We start from the raw sequence: 25,820 nt of genomic DNA, 5'->3' as shown, positions 1-25,820 counted from the left end.
GTGTGGGGGGCGAGGTGGGGGAATCTTCCCACACATAGTTACACCAAGCAATTCTCAAGTGCCAGCAGGTTGTGTGAGAACTCAGTTCTGACGCTGTCTGCCCAGGGACAGCACCAGATTCCCAGGCTAAGGGCTCTGTCCTACAAGACTGCCCTCCACCCCCACTCCAGACGCAGGTCACGAGCCCCAGAGTTCCCTGTGCTCCTGACCTACCGGCTACAGATCGGAGGTTCCCACGACCTCCCCCTTAGGTTCGATTAATTTGCTGGAGTGGCTCACAGAACTCAGGAAAACACTTACTTTACCTGTGTAATAAAGGACACCGTAAAGGATACAAGAGACACAGGGCAAGGTCCCAAATACAGGAGCTTCTGCCCCCGTGGAGCAGGGGGCCGGGCTCAGTGGCACGTGGGGGCGTCCTGGTTCCCCGGGCATAGACGCTGTCTGACCAAGAAGCAGGGTGCAGGTGAGTGGAGCGGAGCGTGATAAGCTGTTCCCAGGGGTTTTGTGAGGGCTCCGTTGCATAGTCATGATTGACTAATTTATTGGCCATCAACTGATTCAGCCCCCAGCCCCTACCCCAGGGTGGGGGTCCAAAAATCTCATTAACATGACAGGACATCCATTTCACCTTTAAGACTCTGCAGTGTTTTCAGAACTGTGGATGAAGACCAGATATACCTGGGAAATATATATTTGGTCAGATGAATGACCAAATACGTATTTCTCATGACTCGTATTGCAGAATCAGATGCTGCCATGGGGCCCACTTCCAGACACCATCACCCTGGGGGTTAGGGCTTCAACCTGTGAATTTGGGGGGACAGACATTTGGTCTGTAACACCCTACCCCCGACTCCCAGATTCTGTCTCTCTTGAGTGGAAAATGCATCCATTCCCCTGCAGTGCCTGAAAAGCCTTACCTCATTCCAGCCCCCAAGCCCGGAGCCCGCAGTGCTGGGTAAATACGGGCGACAGGTGTTCCCAAAGGGCGAAGTGAGAAGAGGGGTGATAGGCCCCAGGCAAGTCAGTACCCAGCAGGGCAAACTCATGGGATCCCAGGACGTGAGAAGAATCCCCTCTGGTAGGCCCTCGGGGGCAGTGGGGTGCTCCCCTCAAGGCCTCAGGGGTTCTCCCGGACCTGTTGAAACCGAGGCGGCAACCTAATACTCTCGGAATGGCCTTTGGGGCTCTTCCCGTCTCTTCTGGAAGAAAGACACGTGTTTGCAGCTGAATAGCTCTACTGTCTGGTCCTGTTGATCTCAAGAAACCCCACAGCCTTCCAACGTCTCACCCCGGCTCCCTGCCGTCCGTTCAAACCAGCGGTGTCTCTGCTCCTCAAGGCCTGTGAGCCCGTGTCCGTGCTGCCCAGCCACACCACTGGCCCCTCGGGACACGTTCCCAATGCCACGACAGGGACAGGCCGGGGACTTCCCAGGCCTTCCTGTTCTGGTTCCTCTTTGCTCGGATTCCCCCTTCCGTCCATTTCCGTCTCCTTGCCTTTCACCTGAAGCCCCTGAGAGGAGCCGGCCGCCCTTCCACATGCCCAGAAGCGGCCTCAGCCAAGCACCCGGTGTCATTGCTCACATTCCACCTTCACAGTCACCCTGGGCGCAAACAGTTGGCCCAGGGGAACGAGCCCGCCAGCCTCCAGGTGTCCCTAGCGCCTCTTTGTCCCCATCCAAGACTCATCAGGTAGCCCTTAGCACTGTGTTACCAGCTGCTCCCACCACCCCTCCCCAAACTGCTTCCGCGTGTCAGCGTTTGTCACAGAAGCCCCCAGTTCCAGTGCCCCTGTTAGTCGGTTGCCCAGAGAAACAGGCCAGGCGGATGTACACACGCGCACACATATCCATCTGTGTGAAGCTGTTTGTTATCGTGGAGGCTGAGAGGTCCAAGAGCTGAGGTCTTGACAGGCTGGGGACCCAGGAGGGCCGAAGCCCCAGCCGGAGTCTGAAGGCTGGAAGGGACTCATTCCTGGCTCAGAAGGTTGGAGGGGCTCCCCCGCATTCGGCATTTGTGTTCTGGTCAGACCTTCAACTAGACTGGCTGAGGCCCACCGCCCTGAGGAGGCGGTCAGCTGCACTCGGCTGTGGGCTCCAATGGGGCTCTGGCCCAGAAACACCCTCCCTGACACCCCCAGATTCATGTTTAGCCAAATGTGTGGGCCCCATGGCCCAGTGCATTTGATACACGCAATTAACCATCCTACCTGCTTTTAATGCCCTTGGGTATATGCCCAGAAGTAGAATTGCTGGGTCACATGGTAATTCTATATTTAGTTTTTTGAGGAAACACAGCACTGTCCCCACGGTGGCTGCACCATTCTGTATTCCCACCAGCAGTGCCAAGGGCTCCTGTGTCTCCACGTCCTCACCAGCACCTGCTGCTCCCTTGGTGTTGCTAGTGGCCATCCTGGTGGGTGTGAGGGAGTTTTGCCTTTGAGGGTTTGGCTAAAAGACAAGGAATGACCCTGACCCACAGCCGTGAGACCTGGTACACGTTACATGTAACCCCATAGCCCACCCTTTTACGCTCCATTGCAAATGCCAGCAGACTAAGTTGCCAGCTTCTCGGGGTCTGTGTAGACCTCCCACCTGGGCTCCTCATCTCTGTCCCTATTTTATTTGCAGGTCTGCAGTCTGAAGCCTGGGTCCCTGGCGGGCGGTCACCCTGCATGAGGCCGATGTAGCTCATTCCCCCTCATGGTTCAACCCTGCCTCTCTATCTGTAGAAACAGGGGCCAGGCCCTGAGATGGTCTTTGCCTCCCGCCCCGTACCTCCCTGGTGGAGATGGGCTGCCATAGTCCATCATGACTGGTAAGCCAGAGAGGGCTGGAGTTCAGTGCGGGCTGCTTCTGGAGGCACGGAGTGTTAGGGGGTGCCCAAGAGTGGAAGTCAACGTAGACAGGGGCCTGGGGCCGGTGGGTCTCTAGCATCACAGCCGTTAGCTTCCAGGCAGACCCGTCCCAGTCAGGGTTCCCCAGGGAAACAGAACGGCTTAGAGGGCTTTGTGTTGAAGACATTTCTTGTAAGGAGTTGGCTCCCATGATTGTGGGGATTGGCAGGCCCAAAACTCGGGCAGGAGTTGATGCCACCGTCTTGAGGCAGAATTTCTTCCTCTCCAGGAACGCTCAGGTTTTGCTCTGAAGGCCTCCAAATGGTTGGATAAGGCCCACCCACATCATCACCGAAAGTGAACTGACTAGGTGTGCATCTGCAGGCTGGCGCCTGAGCGCCTGGCCCGCTGGTTGGTGAGGACTGCCACCTCCAAGCCTAGGCCTCCCTTCTGCCGTGCTCTGCCGTGAGCCGTGCCCCCGCGGGCTCTGGTTCAGGCCTCCCGGGCCTCCCCAGGGCCTTTGGCTTCCCCGCCTGGCTGCCTCAGCATGCCAGGGATCACGTGGCTTTTTCATTTAGCCAACAGCTCTGCTCGAGTTGGAATCAACTCCTGGAGGTGTTGGTTTTAACACCCCACCACCTGGCCACATGCACCCATAGGTGGGATTTTTTCCTATGCACTGAAATCTGGCAGACGGCCCAAGGCTGCTTTGAGGGCACCCCTCTCCAGCTGCAGGGACTGGCTCAGGCCCAATCAGAGTGGAACCTGCAGGCGGGTGTGTCAGAACCAGCTGGACCTGGTGGGAGCGCAGGACACAGTCAGTCCGTGGGGGCTCCCAGGCTGGGGCCTCGTCGGCTCTCTGCTGCCGTACGGGTACTTCCTGCCGTGGGCCTTCCGGACGGAGGCTCTCTCCCATGTAGATTCTCACGGAATGAGGGTCTCATCAAAGTAAAATGGCCAGTGCCTCTCAGCGGGGAGAGGGTGGCATTTGGCAATGTGGGAAGACGTGACTCCGTGCGGCTCTGAGGGCCCGTGGGTGTGGGGCTGCTGTTCTAGGAGACATGACTGACCCTGCCATCGGCAGCAGGAATGGACCGTGACGGTGTAATGCCCGGTGAAATAAGTCAGAGAAAGACATACTTACGCCCTCACTTATGTGTGGAATCTAAAAGAGCTCAGAACTAGGGATCAGGTTGGTGGTTACCGGAGGCCTAGGGTGGGGGTGGGGAATGAAGGCCAAAAGGTGTGGCCCCCCAGTTATAAGGTGACTAAGCCCTAGGGGCGCCGTGCTCTGCCTGGCGACCGCCATTACTCACGTGGTATATTTGGAAGTAGCTGAGAAAGCAGGTCCTGAAGGTTCTCATCACCGGGAAAATAATTTTTTCTAATTATAGGAGGAGACGGGCCTTAACCCCCATTGTAATCCCTTTGCGAGGTGGGCATGTGAAGTCATGCTGCACGCCTCCACTGGCCTGGGGGGTCATCACAGCTCAACGAAACAGGAAAAGGCTTATCTCTTATCGAAGTAGGGCTGGGACTGGACTCATTTTGCTTTCAGGCCATCGGCAGTGGGGAGGGCGCGTCACTGTTCCGCATTTGACACCTTCACGTGATTTCTGCTCTTGCAGGTGGCGATCATAGCGGGCAACTTTGAACTGGCAGAATACATCAAGACCCACAAGGAGACAGACGTCGGTAAGTAGGCGCGCAGTGAGCCGCGGCGGGGCTCTGGTTGGCCGAGGACACACAGCTGGCTGTTTAAAATCCTCGTTAGATCCGTTCAGAGTCCGTTTTAGCAAAACTAAACAGAAAGCATAGTCCCAGCGACTTTTCCATCTCTGTTCTTGCATTTCCTCGACTCACAGCTGGGTTGAGGCTGAGGATGCCTTAGAAGTCAGGCAAGGAAACTGGCTACGCCGACCACCGTGGGGGGCACTGCTGCCCAGCTAGGGCACCGGGTTAATTTGCAGCGACTTCAGGTGGGCGTGCTAGAATTCTGTGACATACGCACTTCCATTTAAACTCAGGGATGACGACTCCTTGAGGCAAAAGAGAGGCCAGGCAACCCCACCCCTTTCTTCTGCACCCGATCTGCTGATGATGACCATTCCCCTTTCTAGTACCCCTTGTGCCAGCCAGGAGGACCATCTATGGGGCTCCTCCTCTCTCCCATCGCCCTGCCGGTGGCTGGGCACAGTCCTGCATCTTGGAAGAGCCTGCTGGCCTGTGTCCCCCAGCCCCAGGCTTGCGCAGGACCAGCAGCGGGGAGCAGTCCCACTGGAGCAGCGGCGGTGAGCGTTTGAACATGGTGCTGTCCCATCCAGGGGGGGAGGTAGGGGGCTCTGAAGCGCCTGGAGGAGGAACCAGATGGTGGATGGCATCTGTGTCTGGCTGCCTGTGCCCTCACCCCATATTGGTTTGGGGGTGCGTGAAACCATGCATTTGTCTGTCGAGTCTTCACTGTGTCAAATGTGTGGCTGGTACTCAGCCTGCGTCTGAGATTTGCACAAAGATGCAAAGCCGGATGCTTGGCTTGCATCGTCCAGCACCTGTGCTGAGCATCGGGGCCTCCCGAGGGCTGTGCCCGATGCAGGCAGTGTGCCCACTGTGAGCTAGGGCAAATCACTTCATTGCTCTGAGACGCAGGCCACGTTGGTACCTCCGTGAGCACATTGTAGAGATTGATGACTGGATGTCTGCAGCGTGATTTAGAAAATGAACTCCTCGTGCCGGGAGTGCCAGCAGCGCTGTGCCCACCGCCTCCCTGACGAGACAGCACAGCACAATAGGTAGGGCTGGCTTGAGGTCTAAAAATACCGGCCGTGAAGGGCATCCGGACTCTGTGAAGCAGGGCACAGCACGGAAGAGGTGAGGAGGCCCCAGCCCACGGCGGTGGGGATTGTTAGTGGCCCTGGAGCCCCTCGGATTTCTGAGTTGTCTGTGATGGTGACAGGTTGGGACTACCCTCGTTATCCTACCTGACCATCGGCCCTGACGGGGTGCCCACACAGCCTGGAGGGAGGTGGGCAGTGGCTTCCTTGCCCCGGCTCTTGGGAGTGGTGCTGAGACCATGGGTGCTCCAGCCCCGCCCCCCAAGCCTTGGCCCCGTCCACCGAGAACGGGGGGACCAACCACTAAACCGTCCTACTCAAAAGCTGCCGTGGTCCTGGAAGCACTGAGTTGGTTTGGAAACCCAGGTTGGGGGAGGTTTCTGTCTACTGTTTTGCATCTTGAGACATAATTAGCTTTCCTAGCTGGGACGCAAACACCTTTACAAACAGAGATGATTTTTCTTACCATCAAAGTGATATTGTTTGTTGGCTGAATATGCTTTAATCACGGCTCACCCCGTCTGAGCAGTGATTTATTTAAACTACAAAGAGCATATCCCGCTGAGATGTGGGCGCGCACCGTGCCTCGTGCGATCCGTAGTCCGCGGAGCTGGGACTGAGGTCCGAAGCCTTTCTTTCTGTGCTTTTGTAAACCCCCTGGGACTCAGTGAAGAGCAGGCTGGCTTTTACGGTCACCTGAGGTGGGGATTTGGTGTCTCCCATTCCCACAATGTGGGCTGCCCTGTTGTGCACCCCAAAGGGAAAGGATGTTACAGAACCCTTCCCCCGGGTCCTTTCAGCAGCTCCAGAGAAAGGGAAGAAGAGACTTTTCTTTCCTCTGAGTTGTCTAAGGATCTGTGGTTGCGAACTGGGCCACTTAAAATGACTCTGTTGAAGGTTTCCCAGAAGGGAGGGCATGGCCGCTGTGGGGCTTTGTGGGACCACACATCACTCGATGCATTGATTCATCGAAGCAGGGTAAATCCACTATAAAATCCCCATCCAGTGCCATGGGAACCAATAAACCTCTGGATTCGAGCCTAGTCACTGCTGTCTGCTCTGTGGCTGCCCCAGCCTTGTAACTGGCGGGGGCCCGATGCGGGCTGCCTGGTGGGGAGAGTCCGATCCTGTCCCTTCCCTTAGCGGTGCATTGATTGGCCTGCGTGGGTCTTGCCCATCATCTGAGAGAGCCCCCCGACTTCTTGGAGAACAAATAAGCACAGTGAGACAGCGAATGTGTGCCCCACATGCCTTCACCCCCTGTCCCAGCCCTGATGTGGTTATCGTCCCTTTTGCTGAGGAAGAACCTGATGCAGGACGTGGTGTCCGGGGGTGTCCCCCCAGAAGCAAACCTTGAGGCAGGGAGCCTGGGGCAGAGGGTTCGCTGTGGAGCGGATGCCGGGGAGGCCCAGCGGGAGGGCGGTGCAGGAAGTGGGGAGGACAGCCCGCCGGCTCAGGCGCACCAGCGCTCAGGCGGCAGTGCGGCTCCCGAGGCCCAGCCCCACGGGGGGCCTCTGCGGGGCTGTGGGAGCACGCCTTGGTGTCATCCCACCCACGCGCCAGGCGGTCTGTGCGTTTATCCACCGGTCAAGCTCCTCCATAGGGAAGGCCTGCTCTGTACAAGCTGCTTCCTGGGCCAAGAAAAACCCGCCTCGGGGAGGGACTGGTGCCTGGGGGGGCAAGCGGCATGCGTGCGCAGGAGCACGGAGAGCCAAGGGCATGCGGCAGGGCACCCATGGTGTCTCCTATGCGGGATGCCCCCAGATCGTGTACCAGGGCAGTTGGCTGAGCGAGGCCCTGAACCCGGTTCATCGAGCCTGCAGCACTCTGTCGCCTCGACCGCCGTGCTCCGCCGCCTCTGCCGTGAGGTGAGAGAGGCATGCCACCACTCGGGCACTCTGCGGGCACCCGTGCAGGCTGCCAGGGAGGCCGGGGCCTGGAGGGAAGGAGGGGGTGCTGACCCCTGACAGGGTGGCCCCTCCCCGCAGAGGGGGGCTTGCTCCTCTCCGCCTCCTGGTCCAGGCTCCATCACCCAGTGGCCCCCAGTTAAGCATTTCCCCAGCAGGGGCCAGCTCAGCTCCCCAGATGGCTTGGGGATGAGGGGCTGTGGTGGGTGTAGCTGCACCCGTAGCCATGGAGGCCAAGCGCCAACAGACCAAGGGCTACGGTGTGGGGCCCACAGGCAGCAGCCCTGCCCGGCCAGAAGGCAGTCAGTCCCCGGAGAAGGGAGGGTGCTTGGCAGCGCCCGGGCCTCTCATCAGCCGTGTGTCAGCTGCTTGTCCTCCATTCAGGAGGGTTGGGTATCAGCCTGCAGCTCCTTCCAGCCCTACCCGCGTCCTCACCTGTGGAGCCCGGAGTTTTCTCTCTTGGACTGACTCCCCCATGACTTCCACATTCAGTCTCAACATTTCAGAGAGAAACATCTTCCCTGGCTCGTGTCAGCCACTGTGAACTGTTCAAGGCATTGGCATGATCCTTCCCTGCAGGGCGTCTGGGAGGACAGGAGGATGGGGGTGCAGCCTGGTGGGCAGGCGGGAGAGAGGCGGACAGGCTTCCCAGGTGCAGAGCCTCCTCCGTGGGGTCACCAAGGAGGAGAGGCCCGACTGAGACCCGTGAGGTTGTCAGAACCCCAGCAGAACTGCCCCTGGCTGCCAGGCTCAAGGAGAACTCGTACACCCTGACAAGAGCGTCTGCTGCTTGCCTCTGGGGGCTGGGGGATGATCTTTCTCCCTCTAGGCTTAAAACCCCATGCTGCGCTTGAGCATCCGCAGAAAGCCGCCAGGGGCACCTCAACCAGCGGGTGCCTGAGATGCCAGCACGTCACCCCCACGGTCACTGTCTTTCCACCAGGACTCCTCACCTAGCACCTTCTCCCAGGGGCCCCATGTGCATCTGGGGACTTGGGACCATTGGTCTGTCCCAGGCCGGGCCCCTTAGGAGGCAGTGACCACAGAGGCTAGTGTCCTCCTTGTCTCCCTGACCTGGGTTTGGGAGTGGTGTTAAAAGGACTGTAGATCCTTGCACCTCCCAGATCAGGGCGGCTCCTAATCCATCACTGTGTCTTGGGAGAGTGGAACGTGACTTTTGGAAAAATAGACTCTTCTGTGTGCGTCGCCTCTTTGATTGTTGCTGCCCACCTCCCCCATTCTGGCCCCTAGTCACCCCGCTGCTGCTTCAGCCCTCCTTCCCACGCCCTAGGGAGTCTCTTGTGTTGCTGGCAGTTGATCATGACAGAGACCCGTCCTGTCCTGCACCTGACTATTCTTGACTTGCAGGTGGGGATCCTCCAGGGTGCCCTGGTGAGCGCCAGGCTTGGGGTGTGCCTGGGGGGGCTTGCATAGAGCAGAGATGCCCAGCGCCACCACCTCCGAGGGCGTCATCCCCCAGAGGGCCTGACCTGGTCGGCTCGGGGTGATTGCTGTTGTATATTCCTCCGGCGTCCTGACACCAGACACCCAAGCCCAGCCCCACCTCTGCTCACTAGCAGAGTCTGTTTGCCAGGCAGCCAGCGGGGCAGGGACACCGTTTCGGAGAGCCCAGCCCCACCTGTCAGGATTCTGAGCACAGAGGGAATGAAGGTGAGGCTCATCTCTGCCAAGACGCACTGGGTTGCATTGCCAAGCACAGATGCGGAGGGAGGACCCCCAGCTTCCACGTTGGGGGTGGGCGTGGGCGTCAGTTTTGATGCTCTAGAATGGGTAAGCTGAAGCACTGACCATTTCCCTGGTTTTTCACGTGCGGCCGTGATGGTGGGATACCTTCCTAAAGTCCCTTTAAAAGCTCAGATAGCCTCTCTCTCGGCGGGATGGACCTCTGTTTTCCAGACAAGGAAGCACACCACCAAGGAACCGGGGTGCTTAAGAAGCCCCGATGGTCTTTGTGGGGAGCAGTAAACACGCCGAGGCACAGCAGAGTGATAGGGGCCCTCGGAGACAGGGAGCATCTGCAGGGACGCCTGGCATGCCGTGCAGACACACTTCTGTGCCTTTAAAGGGAAGATTCCATCTTGTCGTGAAATGTTCTGTTCACAACGTGGTCAGTGTGGGTGTAGCTGCTAAGGGAGACGCTGTGCTTTTTTTTTTTTTTTTCTGATAGCTCCCTTTCTCTTTAAAATATTAAATGTGACCTCCATTTGGCTATTTTATGGGCCATCTCAGAGAAAGCGATGGTTTAAAAGCGCCCTTGAATACCCAAGTTAATCCTCGTTGTCATCCAGTATTTAGCTGTGGCTGAGTACACAAGCCCAGAGGGTCTTAAAAGCTTTTACTGTAGGGCGATCACAATGGTTTCTGTAGGGTGGAGGTCCCCCAAATCACAGTTGTCAGGGGGCTGGGGAGCTCGCGTCCGAAGTGGTCATGCAAACATTAAGCATGTTGCAAGCTGACACGCTTCGGACTGGGATAACCTGTTTTTTGCGGTCTTTGTTATTTTTGGCTTTGCCTGGCTTTGTGGGGAGATGCCTGGTGCTGTCAGATGGATTAAATGATATGGGTTGTTCCTCTTCAGCTGAACAAGGTTTGTTTTTATACATCTTGTCCTTCTGCAGCTATGGGGAGAGAAGCGAGGGGCTTTTGTCTTTGAAAATGAAGCACATTGAGTGGATGTGTGACTTTGGGTGTCTGATTAGCGGACGAAGGATACTTGGATACCGTTGCTAGGTTTCCAGACCCAGTGCGGTATAATTATGCTGTAGATATGTATAGATGGGTAGAGGGTTGTGTTTTCAAACAGATTCCTTAATGCAATATTTTGGGGGTGGGTGTGTGTTTATGTGTGAGAATGTAAAGTCCATGCTGATATTGAGTGATGATTCTTCTTTTAAAAAATACCTGTTAGGTAGATATCACCTGCTGTGAAATAAAATAGACCTGATTTGAAAGAATTATTCAGCTCTCCTGGCATTTTGACTGTAAAATATGCCACTTACCATGAAACAGAGACGATGGTATTAAATCAACACGGTATCCTTTGTGTTTGCAAGCAGAGCGGGCAGGTCCTGGGGAAAACCCAGTACGCTAACCTGTGTCATTTCATCAGACTGCATCGATCGGGGTCGCAGTGCCGCGTCCCCCCTTGATGAGCTTTAAGAATGAACCTCTAAGGAAAGCCAGGCTAGTATTTTACCTAGAATTATGGAGCAATCACGCAGCTGTTGTCTGGATTCCCAGAGACTGTTTTCGCAGCAAGCTGCTGAGGGAGGGAGACATCATGATACCCCAGCAGACACAGCAGCCGGAGCGGATGCGCGTGCCCCACTGCCGTCCCCATCTCTCCTGCCTCCTGGGGCCGAGTGAGCTGCGCAGCGTGTGCGGCCGTGCGTGCCAGTCCCCGCGTGTGCGTGCATGGCTCCCCAGTGCCGGTGAGCTGCTGGCCTGCCGCCCGGGGTCTCGGTTGCCCACCTCTCCACGTCTGCTGGAGGGCTGGTTGTTTGCTGGCTCTGTGGTCCCCCACCCCCTCCCCTCTGCTTATCGGCCTGGAAGTTTTACCCTCACGTTGTGCAGCAGAGCTGACGTGCCAGGATGTGAGCCGAGGTGGTGCCTGTTTGCGATGGCCACGACCTGCACGTGTGTTCTGTCAGGAAGGAGTTTTAATGAGTGGCCGGCATCACACTGATGTCCAGGCAGTACCGCTGTGGGACTCCACCGTGGTCCTGTTCCTCCCAGATGCCGTGCCTGCTATGCTCCCAGGCACGTGTCTCTGTGCTGGCAGCTGTGACCGGCGGCCTTGGCCCCGTTGCACACGTGTTGCCTTGTCTTCAGGGCTGTGTTTGGTCCTGGGGCTCACTTGCCGTGCAGGCCATGGGGCCTCGAATCGCCGCCCAGGGGAGGCTGGGCTGGCGACACGTCCTGCCGTGACTGCTCGTCACTGAGTCCCTGGCTGCGCTGCCCCCACATGGCCCGGCCACGTGTGGCTGCCAGAGCATGCGTCCCACGAGAGGTGTGCCGGGCCTCTTCCCACCTGCCCGCACATCCCTCCTAACTGGGCCACAAACCTGGGCCTTTCTCAGCCATTTGCCTCCCTATCCCAGGCAGTTCGGGCCCCAGGAAAGAGCCCTGCCCCACTGCATCCCAGGTAGAAGGCTGAGGGCCTCTGGGACCGCCTCCCCCAGACCCTCCACCACGCGTTCTCTGCAGAGTGCGTTTCTGGGGAGGCACGTGCTTGTCCCGTGGCTCCTGGCCCAGCATCCTCTGCCCCATGACACGTGCAACCTGCCATCACCTTAAGGGCTTACTTGAAAGTCACAGGTAACAAAACCCAGCATACATGGAATACTTGAAAGCTGATGTCACGGGATAGGAAACAGGAGGCAGTGACCATGCAGGACCTGTGCTTCACTGAGGGCACAGCCCCGGGACAGGGCAGTGTGATGCCCACCGTTCCGGGCACATCCCGCCAGTGTCAAGTGCGCCTCAGGCAGCTGCAACACTGCATGCTCAGTGTGGGGTTACCCAAGATGGGACCCACTTACATACGTGGTGGGTGCATTCCAGGGAAATCTGGAGAATGTCAAAACCAAGCCAAGGTGTTTGTGTTTGTAAGTCAGACGGTGAGCAGGTTCTGCGTCGGCAGCAGTGTCCGGCGGGGCACTCACAATCATCCGGACTGCCCCGTGCATTGCTGGACCTTCGGCCTGTCTGGCCCCTGGCCACATGTGAGCAGGACACCCACCCAGAAGTACTGGAACCACCCCATGGCCCCCTCTGCCGGGTGCACACTGCCCATGTGGGAGCCGCTGACTCTGGCGCTAGTTGGGGTTGCGCCTGAGGTTTGGTCAGAGGCCAGGCTGCACCCCGCTGCTCTCCCCTCCGCCGAGGTCTCCGAGGAGGCTCCTCTCCCTGCCCTGAGCTTCAGTGGCCGCCGCTGGCTCTGCGGCATGCCTCTGCGCCCACCCTCTCTAGCTTGTCATTCTTGGCCCCAAGGCTTTGCTTCCCGTTCCCTGTCTCTGATCCCGTGACCCGGCGCCCCCAACCTGGCCCTCTGTGTATGAAGAAGACGACCGGGGCCCAGGCAGCAGGCTAGATGGGCGGAGACCCCCTTCCCGAGGGCGAGGCGCCGGGCAGGTGCCCCTTCTGCTCTGGGCTGGGGTGCAGTTCCTGTCTTTACCCGAGTTCGCCCTCCTCTCGCCTGCTCTGCCCTCCTGTGCCTCCCAGTCCCCTCCGACCCCCTCCGTTCCCCAGGCACGTGTCTCAGCTGGGTGGTTCCTGTGGCCCTCCCCCCTCTGTCCGCCACTGTGCTGAGAGGGTGGGAAGTGTGCCCGCGGGCCCCTGGCTGTGCGGCTCCATCCTTCTTCCCTCAGCCCTTCTCAGCCTCCTCCCCTCTCTCCTGGTCCCCTTGCCCTCTCTGCCCAGGTTCTGGCTTTTCCACCTGGCACCACCCTTCTCCCGGGGAGACCATCTTTCTGGTGGGCAGTGGTCCTTGTGTCCTAGCTGACGGGCAGGCTTGCAGCCAAGGGTTCCCTGCAGATCGAGAACATCCATGCCTGTGGGAGGGAGAGGGATGATGCTAAAGTCAGCACCAGGGGCTCTAAATCCCAGTGGGCTGTAGAGCCAGGATGGCTTCCCGGAGGAGGCAGCAACCATCTGTCTTGATCAGGATAATAAAAGCAGCTGTGCAGTTTTGATGTCCTTCTATGCCCACTGGCACTTGGTGCCGCATTCCATCACAGCAACAGCCCTGCCAGGGCGGTGACCCTGTCACCGTCCCCATTTTACAGCTGAACACGAGGCTTCTATTACCCAGGAACATGTCACATGGTCACAGGGAGCTGGGGTCCCTGGCTGCCGAGCCCCCATCAGCTGCTTACGGTGTGGTCCCTGACCATTGTGTCTCTGAGCACCTTTAGGTCCTGGACCCTCCCTCCCTGCCGAGGCCCGCTCGACAAGCCTGTCTCCTCGCTGCCCCCTCTCCCTGCAGCTCGGCCTCCCGGGGGTCCGGCAGGCAGCTCCCATCTTGTGCTCCCCAGGCAGTCGGCACAGGGGAGGCCTTCCCCTTCAGGTTCTGGGGGTGCCTATTCTCTCCACTGCCCCCCACCCGCAGCATTCTGGGCTGAATTATGAGCAAGTCCTGTCCTGGGTTCTGCCTGCCGAGCCCAAACCTCTGCACCCACAGGCCCGCTTGTCCTGGCCTGGCCCCCACCTGCCTCCCATGGGCGCCCCGGCCCCCATCTGTTTCCTGTGGACACCAGGTCGTGGCTCCGTCTCAGAGTCTGCAACGGTGGCCACAGACGCGGTCGCTTCCATCTCTGGCTGTTCTCTGAGTCATTTTATCTGTGAAAACCAGTTCCCCGCTGCTCTGAGCTGGGCATTAATTGCTACCCGGAGGACAGGGAGCAGGAGAGGCCACCGCCGGGGCCACTCGGCCTCCTCCCCAGGGCCCCCTCCCTCCCCAGAAAGCAGCCCTCCGCCTCTTCCGTGCCGGCTGACCTGCCCCTTGACTCTGGACCTCAGTACATCCCTCCGCGGTGCGGGAAGGGTCCAGTATGAGGTTTATAAACTTCTTTTTAGCAAAGGCGAATTGAGGGCATTTTTATGGTGACAAGGATCCAGTGTAGACAAAGGCGATCTGGAGTTCTGGGTCTCAGCACTCTTTAATTCTCACCCCTGGGGAGATAGTCTAGTGGGACCTCCTGAAAAGAGAGCAGCCTGGGCTCCTTGGAGGTCAGCTGCTATTGTGAGATCTGTCCTCCCATAACCCCAGTCTGCGTGCTGGAAAGCTGTAGAATCTCAAGGTGTTTTCTGAAGTAATTGTCTTGGGGGTGGGGAGGGTGTCATCAGTTGGTGGACCCAGGGAAAGTGGGACTCAGAATGTGAGGGAGCCGACAGACCCTTACAGACCCTGCCAAAAACCCATGTCACCTGGGGAGGCCCCATCCCAGCCTGAGCACCACGGGATGCTCAGGACGTGGCAGGACCCGCCGTCAGCCCCCAGGTGCCGGAAAGTCTGTGGTTCCCAGGGCCTATGGCTCTCACAAGGCTGCTCTGGTCCATGGGCCTGGGCACCATGTCTTCCTACCCTGTGGGGGCAAAGAACCAAGCCCAGACTAGAGTCACCCTCCGTGCTCAGTCAGGCACGTGCCCCCAGGCCAAGTAAGAAGAATACACACCTCCAGGTGACCTGCTGTCCCGTCCACTTAGGGCATTTGTTCGTGTCCCTTGTTATCCTGCACCATTGCCCACCTCCCCCTGGGTCCACCGTTCATTAGAGACCCTTGCAAACCTTCTACCTGATTCCCATTCCCACCCACAGCTGCCCCCTAGCCTGACTCCCGTTTGCAGGACGGACCTCTCCACATCCAGACAGTGGCTTATTTCACAGGACTCAGGGGCTTGGCACCCCCTGGGCTGCAGAGGACCTCTGGATGTGTCCCTGTCCCCAGCACCCACTGCCTCTGCTCCAGGACCTTGCTTGGCAAATCATTACTGAATGAACAACAGAACAGATGGAACGCAGGGCCAGCAGGCTCACGGGCGGCAGCTCGCAAACATGGGGCTCCTCTCGCGTTCTGGGGACAGTGCTGGGGTCCATCCGGGCTCAGCTCCGCCCTTCCCGCTCACCCGGGGCCTCCCGTGGCAGAGTCCCTGGATCGCAGACAAGGCCCCGATCAGGGCCAATGTCCTGACGCCAGGCGAGAGGGTCTCTGCCCTGGTGTCTTGCTGTCAGGACACATCAGCCCTCACAAGCCTGGCAAAGCCACATGTGGTCTTTACAGACAGACACTCACCCTGGAATTTCGGGACTTCTTGTGTAGAACCACTCAGCTTTCACACTGGAGTCTGGAAATAATTGCAGAAATCTTAGTTTTCATTAAGATGGAAGCAAACGCAGCTGGATGGTGGAATCTAGAATAGAACAGGAGCCGGAGGTCACGGGTACCAATCTGGAATCTTCCATGTGATTCTGGCCCAGCCTAGCACCTCTCCGAGCCTCGGCAGCCACTACAGACCGGACCGGAGTCGTCCCCCCACTGCAGCTGCATTTAGAGTTCTTTTTCGATTAGGGCTGAGCCCAAATTCAAGTGGACCTGAGAGTCCTTTCTTGAAGTTGTTCATGGGATTTGAGTATTTGCATAGAACCCCTTCGTGGGCTTAGGGCTTGGAAGACCAGGGAGGGGGAGTTCAGCTGAAGGCAGAAGAGGTTTCTATTCTGGTTTCTAAATGAGCATAAGCGGAAAGACATTAAGGTTTAGAAAAAGAAGAATCCATACACACGCACACATAAGCGCTGCCCGTTTTAGCCGAGCCAGAAGGGACCAGCGGAGGCGCTAATGAAGCCACAGGCAGTTGTCAGAAACAAAGCAGAGGGAGAGAAAATCGCCCCATCTCGGTTCGTGGGATGATGAGTCCCAGGTTCTCAGCCAGCTGGGTCCAGGCACAAACGCGCATGTCAGTACACACTCTCTCTCTCGTCACTGAGGCCATTGCCGCGTGGGCTGCTGTGACCCACGAGGCCGCCGAGAGGCACGTGTCTCTGGGAGCAAGATAGTAAATAACCCCAAAAAACATTTTCCTTCTCCTAGACCCCATAACCCCTGGAGGTCCACTGGCATTTTCCAAGGGGGAGCTAGAAAGGTAAAGGTGGGCAAATAATAGGGTCTGGAGGGCGGAATCGTGCCAGAGCTGGGGCTGGCGGCAGGGACCCTGGCGCCCCCCTTTAAATCACGTTGCCGTCACTTAGTTGCCAGCCAGCGGCCAGTGCTAGGCCGTGAGGTCATCCGTAGGGAAGGAATGGAAGAAAAGCAGGAGGGAAATGCCGGCAAACACAGCAGGCGGTCACTGTGGACGCTCGGCTCAGAAAGCTTGGCGACTTGTCCCAGGTCGCATTCCGCTCATCTGTGAGGTCAGGGTTCACGCCCAGGCCCCCCCGACTTTGCCCCTTGCCCATCGCGTCCTCTGCTTTCTTACTGAGTCACCAGGTTTGACGTGCACGTTCTCCAGAAGGGAAAACATTTTAAGAACACCATGTTTTGCTCCTTTCGTTATAAATCATCAGTATTCTTTTCGGCCCCAGAACAGAATTAAAAATAAGACAAAGATAAGACAAAGATAAAAAAAAGATAAGACAAAATCGTGTGTCTGGGGGCAGGCAGTATATTTGCTCGTGTCTCGCTGGGGCCAGACTCGGGTTCCGTATTAGCATCTCACTGCGTCCCTGCTGCTCGGCTGGCTGGACAGCTCCCAGCTCCCAGACCGACAGTTTCCCTCCCTGCACCAAGACCCGGGCAGGTGTGAGTCGTCTGGAATTCTCCCAGGCCTGGGTGGTGAGGGTCTTGGTCAGCATCCAGATGGACCAGGCTAAGAGGTGTCAGGGCAGTGGGGTGGCCATGCCTGTGACCACCAAGAGAGGACGTCCTGCCTCCGGCCACCGGATTACCTCAGCTAGAATCTCACCACCAGTGCTCAGACTGGGGGTGCCTGTGGTTGGAAGTGAGGTGGTGGGTGTGAAACGCCTGGGTGCCTGGCATAGAGTGGGCATCCGGCAAATGGTGTGGGGGAGATGGAGGCGCATACAGCCCTCATTCTGCAAGAGCATGCTTTGTGTTGAAGGCCCTCCTCTCCCCACCCCCCACCCCCAGGCCATGCCGTCTCTGGTCCCGCACGTCCTGGCACTGACCACCCGGTGTCACCGAGGACGGTTTACCAGCGTGCTGGTGGCAGGTGGCTGGTGCTGGGACCAAACCTGATTTGGGCTTCTCGTCAGAGTCACCATTTATTTCCTAATCCTGCGAAATAGTCGTAAGCAAGTTGTTTGTGAACTGGCAGCGTTGCGGAAAACGGAGAGGTGGGCGCGTCCTCCACAGACAGCGAGAGGGCTGGCTCTGCGGCTGCAGAAGTGCTGCCGTGTGTCGGGCTCTTTGCAGTGATGCTGAAGAAGGGAAACGTCCCCGTTGGTCCTGCCTTGTCTCCCTTGTGAAAGAGCCCCGGACGTTGCTGCCCCTTCCACCTGCCCTGAGCCGTGGGCTGAAGGGTTAGGGATCCTGTGCACCTGTGGCCTGACCTCTGCCATTTCCAGTTCCTTATTTTGCTCATTGAAAGTGTCTGGCCATTGCGTCCTCTTGTCTCGCCAGCAGATACTGTTTCCTGGGGACTTTGAGGTGTCAGCCATTGGAACGCTTCCCTCCTTCTGACGCTCACCAGTTTTGTCAGAGAATGTTAACATTTTCAAAGCAAATCCTATCAGATTCTCTTAGAAGTAAAGCTGGCGGCTTAGTGTCTCGGAAGAGCCATCGAGTTCTAGGATGCTGTAGTTGTCATGACAATGGATCTTTCTTTTGAGAACCGTAGCATTTTATAAATGCCATCCCCCCAAATGGCAGGTTTCAGCTCCCTTAGGGCTGCTACCCAGCAAGACGGGGTCCTTGTGGACTGTGGCTCCTGTACTGTCTTCAGTCTTTTTGATGCTTGGGGCTGAGTGGGGGCCATGGAATCTGTGTGTAGGTGGAGAGGCTAAGCAGTAGAAATGGGCTGGTTCTACCCTGAGGAGTGGGCTTCCTCAGGGGGGCACGGGCTGCCTTCCTTTTGGCTAGCCAAGAGACCCCAAACTCCGCCAGCCTCAAGTGTGTCCCCAGACCTCAGCAGCAAGCAGAGGAGCCCGTGGCTATTAAGACAAGGAAAGATGAAATTGCTACTCATCAGGTTTTAATTGGCCAGCCTGGGAATGAAAAGGGGTCATCAGTAGGTCAGGCATGGGGGAGACACATCAACGAGTCCGTGTGAACGTGTCCTCGGGATGGCTCACCCCTTCCGCGTGGCCTGGGGCCCCTGTGCACCATGACTGTGGCCCATGGAGGGCACCTGTGCGAGCAGGCGTCTGTCCTGTCTCCATCCAGCCACTTGATCCTTCTCACCTGCGTGCCCACCAGGTCTTTCCACTTCTTCCTCACCAAGCACCCCCCTCCGCCTCCCCTGTCTGTCTTCCCTTCATTTCCACAGTGCATCTCGGGTCCTCTGCGGACAGCAGCGGAGGGCGCACTGTCTTCAGTCCCAGGCCCCATTCTCCAAGCAGCGCATCAGCCCAAGGACGGCCATCAAACAAATGCAGGAGCCACGCCCTTTATTCAAACACAGATCTTAAAAGCAAAGCTTTCTTATAGTTCACTGGCAGTTAGACCTGACCAGAACTGGTCTGAGGCTATTTATAGCCTTTACGTATTCTATTTGGTGTGATTATTCACCCATCTCCTGCAGGAACCCTCGGGTGGCTGATGGTGGGACTCAGTCCAGACCCACCAGTTGTGTGGCGCCACACGCGGTGCTTATGCTGCATCCTGTTACGGAGCCAGGCAACTCGAAGATACCGGGACACCTCTGGGCGCTCGGTTTTCAGAGATGGTGTCGCGGGTCTGTGTTTGCTGAATGAGCAGAAAAGCTCTTAATCCAAAAATAACCCTGGGTCTGCCTTTAAGTATTTCAAAGGGCCCTTTCAAGATGACGTTGCCACAGAGGATGGGACGTGTCTTTGCTGTCAGTATCAGTGGGAATCTTACATGGAAATCCCAGATGCCTGCAGAGAATCTCCCAGTCAAGTTCAGACAATGACTTTACCTCTTTCCCTGCACATCAGCCCCCATGTGCCCCCACACGCCCCCAGTTTCCTGTAAAACCCCTCCGGGGCATGGGGGTACCCTGTGTCTTCCCTTGCCACCTTCCCATCCAGACACCGCCATTTGCTGTAGACTTGTTTGCTTTCTTTCCCTGCCTGGCTTGTCCAGCACAGGTGCTGGGGGATCCGCTGGGTCTGGGCACAGGGTGAGGGTCTAAGGGCTCACAGTTTCCGTGAGAGACAGACATGGCCTCAGCGTGGGGAGGGTGCCCTCCAAGGCTGTGTGGGACACCTCGGCGAGAGGCGTGTGTCCCCCCGAGGCCCTGCTGCTCCCCCTGCTCCCTGGCCCCGGGGACCCTCTGTGCTGGCGGCTCTCAGCTCGCCCTTGAGCTCTGCTCCAAGCTTCAGACCCTCAGACCCTCAGACCTGCCTCCTGCAGGATCCACCCAAGTGCGTACACAGACCTTTCAGTCCCAGGTTGCCGTCTGTTGTGGGCTGAGTTGTGTCCCCCAAAATTTATATGTTGGAATCCTAATCTCCAGTACCTCAGAATGTGACCTTATTTGGAAACGGGGTCTTCACAGAGGTAGTCCAGTTAGGTCATTAGCGTCATTCCTCATCCAATGTGACTGATGCCCTCGTACAAAGGGGATATTTGGAGACACGTGTACATGGGGAGAATGGCACATGAGGAAGAGATCGGGGTGAGGCTTTTATAATCCAAGGAGCCCCACAGATGGCAAACAGATCCTCAGAAGCTGGATCAAAGGCAGGGAACAGATCCTCTCGCCGAGGTGTCCCGCACAGCCTTGGAGGGCACCCTCCCCACGCTGAGGCCATGTCTGTCTCTCATGGAGACTGTGGGCCCTTAGACCCTCACCCTGTGCCCAGACCCAGCAGATCCCCCAGCACCTGTGCTGGACAAGCCTCCCAGCCCCGAGAGGACCCAGCCCTGCCGGGCCCCTCCCCTGGGCTGCCAGCCTCTGGGACTGGGAGACCAGTCAAGGTCGAGGTCGCCCAGGCTGTGGGGCTTTGTCACGGCAGCCCTTGGAAATGGATACCCTGTCTTCCCGGGCCAGCAGCTGTCCTTTCCGGGCATCCCCCTGTGAGGGATGCTCGGGGGCCAGAAACCACGGCATCCCTCGTTTCCTCCTGGACCTTGCCTGCATCCTTCCATCCAAGCCTCCTGCCATCCCCAGGAAATGTGCCCCGAATCTGGCCCCTTGCTCGCCCTGGTTGGGGCCGTCATCTGGCCCCGCCCGGACCACAGCAGCAGATGGAGACGGGTCTGCCCCGGTTCTGTCTGCCTCGGACCCTCGTGCTCTGCAGCGTGTGAGGTTCGGTTACTCGCAGGCGCTGTTCCACTCCTCCTAAGCACGCTTCCACGCGGCCCCAGGCGTCCTCCCCTAGGGACCCAAGTCATCAGATCGGAGCCCACCCTACTCCGGTGCAACCTCATCTTAACCTTTTTTCCAAATGAGGCCCCACTCGCAGGTTCCAGATGGACACGAATTGGGGGTACACTGTAGAGTGAATGAGGGCCACCTGGAGGGGGTTCCTAGAGGAAGGGGCCCTGGGGTGTTCCGGGCAGAGGGAAGGGGTGCAGGCAGCTCGAGGCAGAGCCCCACACACTGACCTGGGGGCTGGGTGGCTGGGGCTGTGTCAGGTGCTCTGCACGGGCCTGTGGGTTCCCGCCAGTCCCGGTGGTGGGGGCCTGCGGTATGTCATCAGCTCAGGCTGCCACCCCACAGATGGGGGCTTAAACCCACAGACATTCTCTCTCTTTCAGGCCTGGGGGCAGGAAGGCTGAGAGCCGGGGTGGGCAGGGCCGGCTGCCCTGGAGCCTCCCTCCTGGGTGTGTAGACGTCGTCCACTCCCTGTGTCCCCACGGGGCCGTCCCTCTGTGCATGTCTGTGTCCTGGCCTCTTCTGATAAGGACGCCAGTCCTACTGGGTCAGGGCCACCCTGTGACCTCTTTAAAGACCCATCTCCAAATACAGTCAACATTCGTGGGTACCAGGAATTAGGACTTCAACAGATGACCTTCAGAGGGGCGTGCGTCACCCATGGCGTGTGGAGCCCGCCTGGTCTCAGCCTCTGCCTCTGACCCCCTCCCACCATCTTTGGACCCTGGCGCCTGCATAAGGGTTGGGGCAGCTTTGCAGAAGGGGCCTGCCACAGATGGGAAGGAAGGGAGACATTTCCAGGCTTCCTGCTGGGGCGCTGCTCTAACTTGATGGCTGAGGTCTCGGGCAGGCAGTGTCTGTGAGGCAGTCCTTGTCCTTGGGGAGTGTTAACTGATCCTTTCCGCACAGCTGGGTGTGGGCACAAAACACATGGACCACAAGCATGGACTCTGGGGCCCGTTGCCTCGGTTTGCATCTAGGTTCTGCCATTTGTGGGCTGTGTGGCTTTGGATAAGTTACTCACCCTCTCTGTGCTGTAGTTGCTGCCTCCATCTCACAGGGATGAATGCACTCAGATGCTTCATTCTGTTCCTATGAGGATTGGTTGTCTGAGCCATGCCTGGCTCGAACAACAGTGATAGAAGGACCCGTTATTGTCATTATAATTATTGTCGTCATCACCACCATCACCATAGTGGTATAATCCCCGCCTGACAGGCGGAGACACTGAGTCCTGGGAGCTTATTTAAATCAGCCTGACTTATCCTAGAGGGCACAGGGTAGGATCCCCAGTTCGTCTGAGAGCAGGTCACGCAGCTCCTGGTCCTTGGGTGCCTGTCTGCCTGACCCTGGGCGGGTGGGCACCTTCTCTAGGCGAGCCACCCGCTCACCTGCAAGCTCATGGCCACACAGGAAGTGAGAAACAGGGCGCCTTCCCTGGGGAAAGGAAATGCGTCCCCGGTGCTTCTGTCTTCAGTTGTGCCATTGAGTGCCAAGGCGTGGAGATGCCCGCGCGGGACCCTGCATGATTTGCATAATCCGCAGGCCAGGCAGCTGGTAATCCCACCTCACTGACTTCCCAGGATCGGCACTGACTGGGGTCCAGGGAGGTGGCTGATAATGGACTCAGTGGTGACAAACACACCCCAGCACGTGACGTCCAGATGGCGGGCTGGAGGAGTGGTGTGGGCCGCTGCCGGGGCGTTTGTGGTTAGTGCTCAGAGCCCTTCCCGGAAGTGTCACGGAGCATAGGCAAGAAGGGTCAGGGCTGTGGGGCAGGAGGGTGACTGCCGGGTGAGGAGGCGTTCAGCGGGTGAGGTGTGGGGGGCCAGCTGGCTCTGACTCAGTCCTCCAGAGGCCCTGGGCCAGGCCCACCCCCCAGCAGGGGCCAGTGGCCTAGAGAGGCATTTCTGACCTGCAGACAGGGCTGCAGCCCGGCGGCTGTGTGTGGCTGCCTGCCTCTCAGCCTGCCCGCACCCCACATCACAGCAGGGGCTCGCAGCCGTTCGCAGCCACGTGAGCTGCTGCCCTTCCCGTCCCTGTTGGATTCCTGGCCTTCATCCTCCGGCCCTGCACTCGCCCTGCCGCTCGTGCGGATGGACCCTGGCGGCCCCCCCTCACCTCGCTCCCCACCTGCTCTGGACTCTTCCCGGGTCTCTGGTGGCAGTCCTCTCGCAGGCACCACCCCACCCCCCAGCAAGCACTTCCCGTCTGGGCAGCATATGAACACTTATTGGCACCCAGTGTAGGATAGAAACATCTCTTCAGGGTTTGGAAGCATCCAGGTAGGGACTCCCTTCAGCAGGGAAAGCGCCCCTGGTCCCATGCGAAGCCCTCTCAGCTGGGATCTCCTTGTCCCTCTGTGTTCACACAAGGTGTTCATTGGGGGTCTGGCTCCCCAAATGCCTGCTTCCCACTCATGCACCTTTTAGGGTGAGCCACAGTGAAGGGGTGAAAGGATATCCACTGTGGTCGCCGGAAGGCCCTCCTCTTACCTATGGGCGTCCCTGGGGCTCTCCCTGGCCTGAGCAGGTCCTGCGCTGTGCCTGGCCGTGCAGCAGAGGGTGGCTGCCTGCAGAGCCCCTATGAAAACAATCCCCTGGGGATGCGCCGCCCCCAAGGGCCCGGGGCCCGCCTTGGAGCTCTGTTCCCACGGTGCTGGGACACCGCCCTTTCTGCACAAGCTGTGCACCCGCACTTGGGTTGCTCCTGGCAACGGGGATGCAGTGTGCTGGTGCAAAGGAGAACGCTAGCAAAAATGGAATGACTCAAAGCTCCTGTTTGTTCGCTGCTGGCTGTTTCTGGCTCCGTTCACAAACTGATGAGAAGAGTCATTCTTGCTGAAATTCGACTTCTGATTTTATCCGCCCTCCTTGTCTATCACTGTCGTCAGATCACGGGGCCGCACACGGCTAACCGTGGGTGCGTGAGCTCCACGTACGCAGCAGATTGTAATTGTGAGTTTCTGGAAAGGCAGCACAGAGGAACCCTGGGAAACCCTTTGTAACTGAACGGTTCATCCTGACTGTCGCTCAGTCTTATCTGCTCCCTGGTTCCCATTTCCTGACTTGTTCCGGCCGACGCCATCTCCCAGCCTCAGCCTTGGAATGTTGATTCCCAGCTCTTCAGAAAGTGGATTTGCACTCCTGCCTTCTCTTCTTTTGTGTCTTAAACCCCCCAAAACCACATCCCCCTGTCTGGTGCCAAAAGGAAGTAATGGGACCATGCTCCTGTTTTCCAGGTGGCAGGGGAGCAACCCGGCTGTGTTCGGGAGTTGGCGTCTGTCTTTTGCCAAAAGCGTGTGGACGTGATGCTTTGAGCATCTAAACCCATGCATCAAAGAGATGGGAGGCCCCCCCAGGCCTTTTGGACAGGGCAGAGATTTCGTCACAAATGTGCTGATGGCTGTGGGAGCCTGAGGGACAGTGGAGCGCCCTGTAACTGAGTGATAGGGGTGGGGACAGGGACGGGGCAGGAGGGTGGTGCTGGAGCCTGGGCTGAAGCAGCCTCAGAGGGAACCACACCTGGGATGGGACCGCCGAGGAGGCTCCCCAACCGCTGCCCGCCCAACATTATCTGGTAACTGAGGTCGGTGAGGCCAGAAACGTGGCCTTCATCACTGCTGCTGGACCCTCGGGCTGAGACGGCGCCTGGCCCAGGGTGGGCACTCAGGTCCACCGGCGAACCAGTGGGTGGGTCGGTGCTGGGAGGAGGAGAACGCCCCTGAGCAGCCGGTGGGGAGGTGGGTGAGGCTGTCTCTAAGAGGTGAGGGGGATTTTGAGGACCCACCGTTTCCGCCTTTGAGCCCGCCTCACCCCCACCCAGGTGCGCCCACCTGTGGCTGCCCAGGTAAAGCCATGGACGGCAGGCGTCCAGGGAGGCCCAGGCTTGGGCATGCTGGGTCACTTAACAGGATCACCTCTGTATTCTAATAACATATGAATCTGGAAAATGTCATAACTTCCCACAAGTCAAAATTTAGCAGAACCTTAAAGCCAGAAGATAGGCCAGAGGAGAGGCGGGCCTAGAGCCCCAGGGAGGTAACTTTCGGACGGTTCCTTCCACCCTGATGTTACTAAGTGGGTTCCAAGTCACTTGCTACTGCTTTTATTGGTTACTCTTTTATTTGGGGAATAATAAAATAATCTTAGTGAATTTAAGCCTGCTTAAGTTACTTAACTAAATAATTAAAGTTATTTTCATCAAATTTAAAAATAAAAAGGCTTATAGATGAGGAGACCGATGCAGTTTCTACATTTTTGGAAAGAAACCTTGGACCGGGAGAGCAGCTTGCTTGGTAGAAATAGCAGATGATGGGAAAGGTGTGGATTCCACTCAGGACCCCATTCCGGCTGGATAACCAGGGGCTAACTCTTCCTAAAAATGTTAGAAATGCAAACAGTACAGGGCGTTTGGGGAATGAGGCAGCCAGTCTCGTCAGCTGGGGCAGCGGAGGCTCGGGTAGTCCAGGTATCCTGGTGTTCCTGGGGAGCGAGGGGGTGAGCGGGGCAGACCTGGAGGCTGGGAGCCCGAGGCCGGGGTGCCGGCACCGGAGGACCCTCTTCCTGGCTGCAGACTGCCCATGGCTTGTGCCCTCGCAAGGCAGGAGGCCGACCGAGGTGCCTGGCTTCCTCTCCTGAGGGCACCAACCCCATTCATAGGCTCCACCCTCCTGACCTAATCACCTCCCCAGGCCCCACCTCCAAATGCCATCCCACTGGGATCAGGGTTCAGTGTAAGGATTTGGGGGGATACAGTCAGTCCATGGCAAGGATAGAGCCCTCCCCCAAGCCAGCTGGTGGAGTCCCCAGATCCCCGGGTCTTGCCCAGGGCACTGTTCTTTGGGCCCCCGTTTCTGCACGTGGCAGGAAGGGGCCTGGGCTGGCATCGGGCCGGAGCCGCCAGCACTTCATGGCGCACGTAGGTGAGCGCACGGCGGACTTACTGGGAGCCCCCCAGCAGGCTGCCCCAAGCAGTCTGGAGCTCGGATCCTTCTGGACCCCGTCCGCTTTCTCCCTTTTGCCCCAGCACTGCTGCCTTCCTCACCGCCCCCCACCGCACAGCCACCCCTTCGACTTCCAAATGCGCGAACAGAAGGAAGCCCAGTAGGACTGCCCCGGCCCTTGACAGCACCTCTTCCCCTTGCTCCTCCGGGATGGGAGCCTGGGGAGGGAGGTGGGTGCCCCGGGAGGGGGCGGGGGCGGG

General features: G+C 58.1%; 1 protein-coding gene and 1 long non-coding RNA gene across 7 annotated transcripts in view; one reads left to right on the top strand and one right to left on the bottom strand.

The window, feature by feature from the left end:
* The window catches only part of SHANK2 (SH3 and multiple ankyrin repeat domains 2), a 471,338-nt gene that overhangs the window by 165,547 nt on the left and 279,971 nt on the right, over positions 1-25,820 (top strand). For all 5 annotated transcript variants that reach the window (XM_073217285.1, XM_073217283.1, XM_073217284.1 and 2 more), the window contains 2 exons: positions 4,468-4,534; positions 4,960-5,130. In XM_073217285.1, coding sequence (XP_073073386.1) covers positions 4,468-4,534; positions 4,960-5,130 — 238 coding nt within the window. The remainder of the gene's footprint in view (positions 1-4,467; positions 4,535-4,959; positions 5,131-25,820) is intronic.
* LOC140844534 (uncharacterized) lies at positions 17,204-23,236 on the bottom strand. Of its 2 annotated transcripts, none has more exons than XR_012123035.1 (4): positions 23,111-23,236; positions 21,640-21,735; positions 20,373-20,615; positions 17,204-19,018 (listed from the first exon to the last, which is right to left on the bottom strand). It is a non-coding gene; the product is annotated as an uncharacterized lncRNA (long non-coding RNA). The 2 variants fall into 2 exon arrangements; XR_012123036.1 differs by having other exon boundaries at positions 20,373-20,532.

This window comes from Manis javanica, chromosome 11, assembly GCF_040802235.1.
Source record: "Manis javanica isolate MJ-LG chromosome 11, MJ_LKY, whole genome shotgun sequence".
NCBI classification, from domain to species: domain Eukaryota; kingdom Metazoa; phylum Chordata; class Mammalia; order Pholidota; family Manidae; genus Manis; species Manis javanica.
The sequence above is the reverse complement of the archived record's forward strand: the minus strand, read 5'-3'. Positions and strand labels throughout refer to the sequence as shown.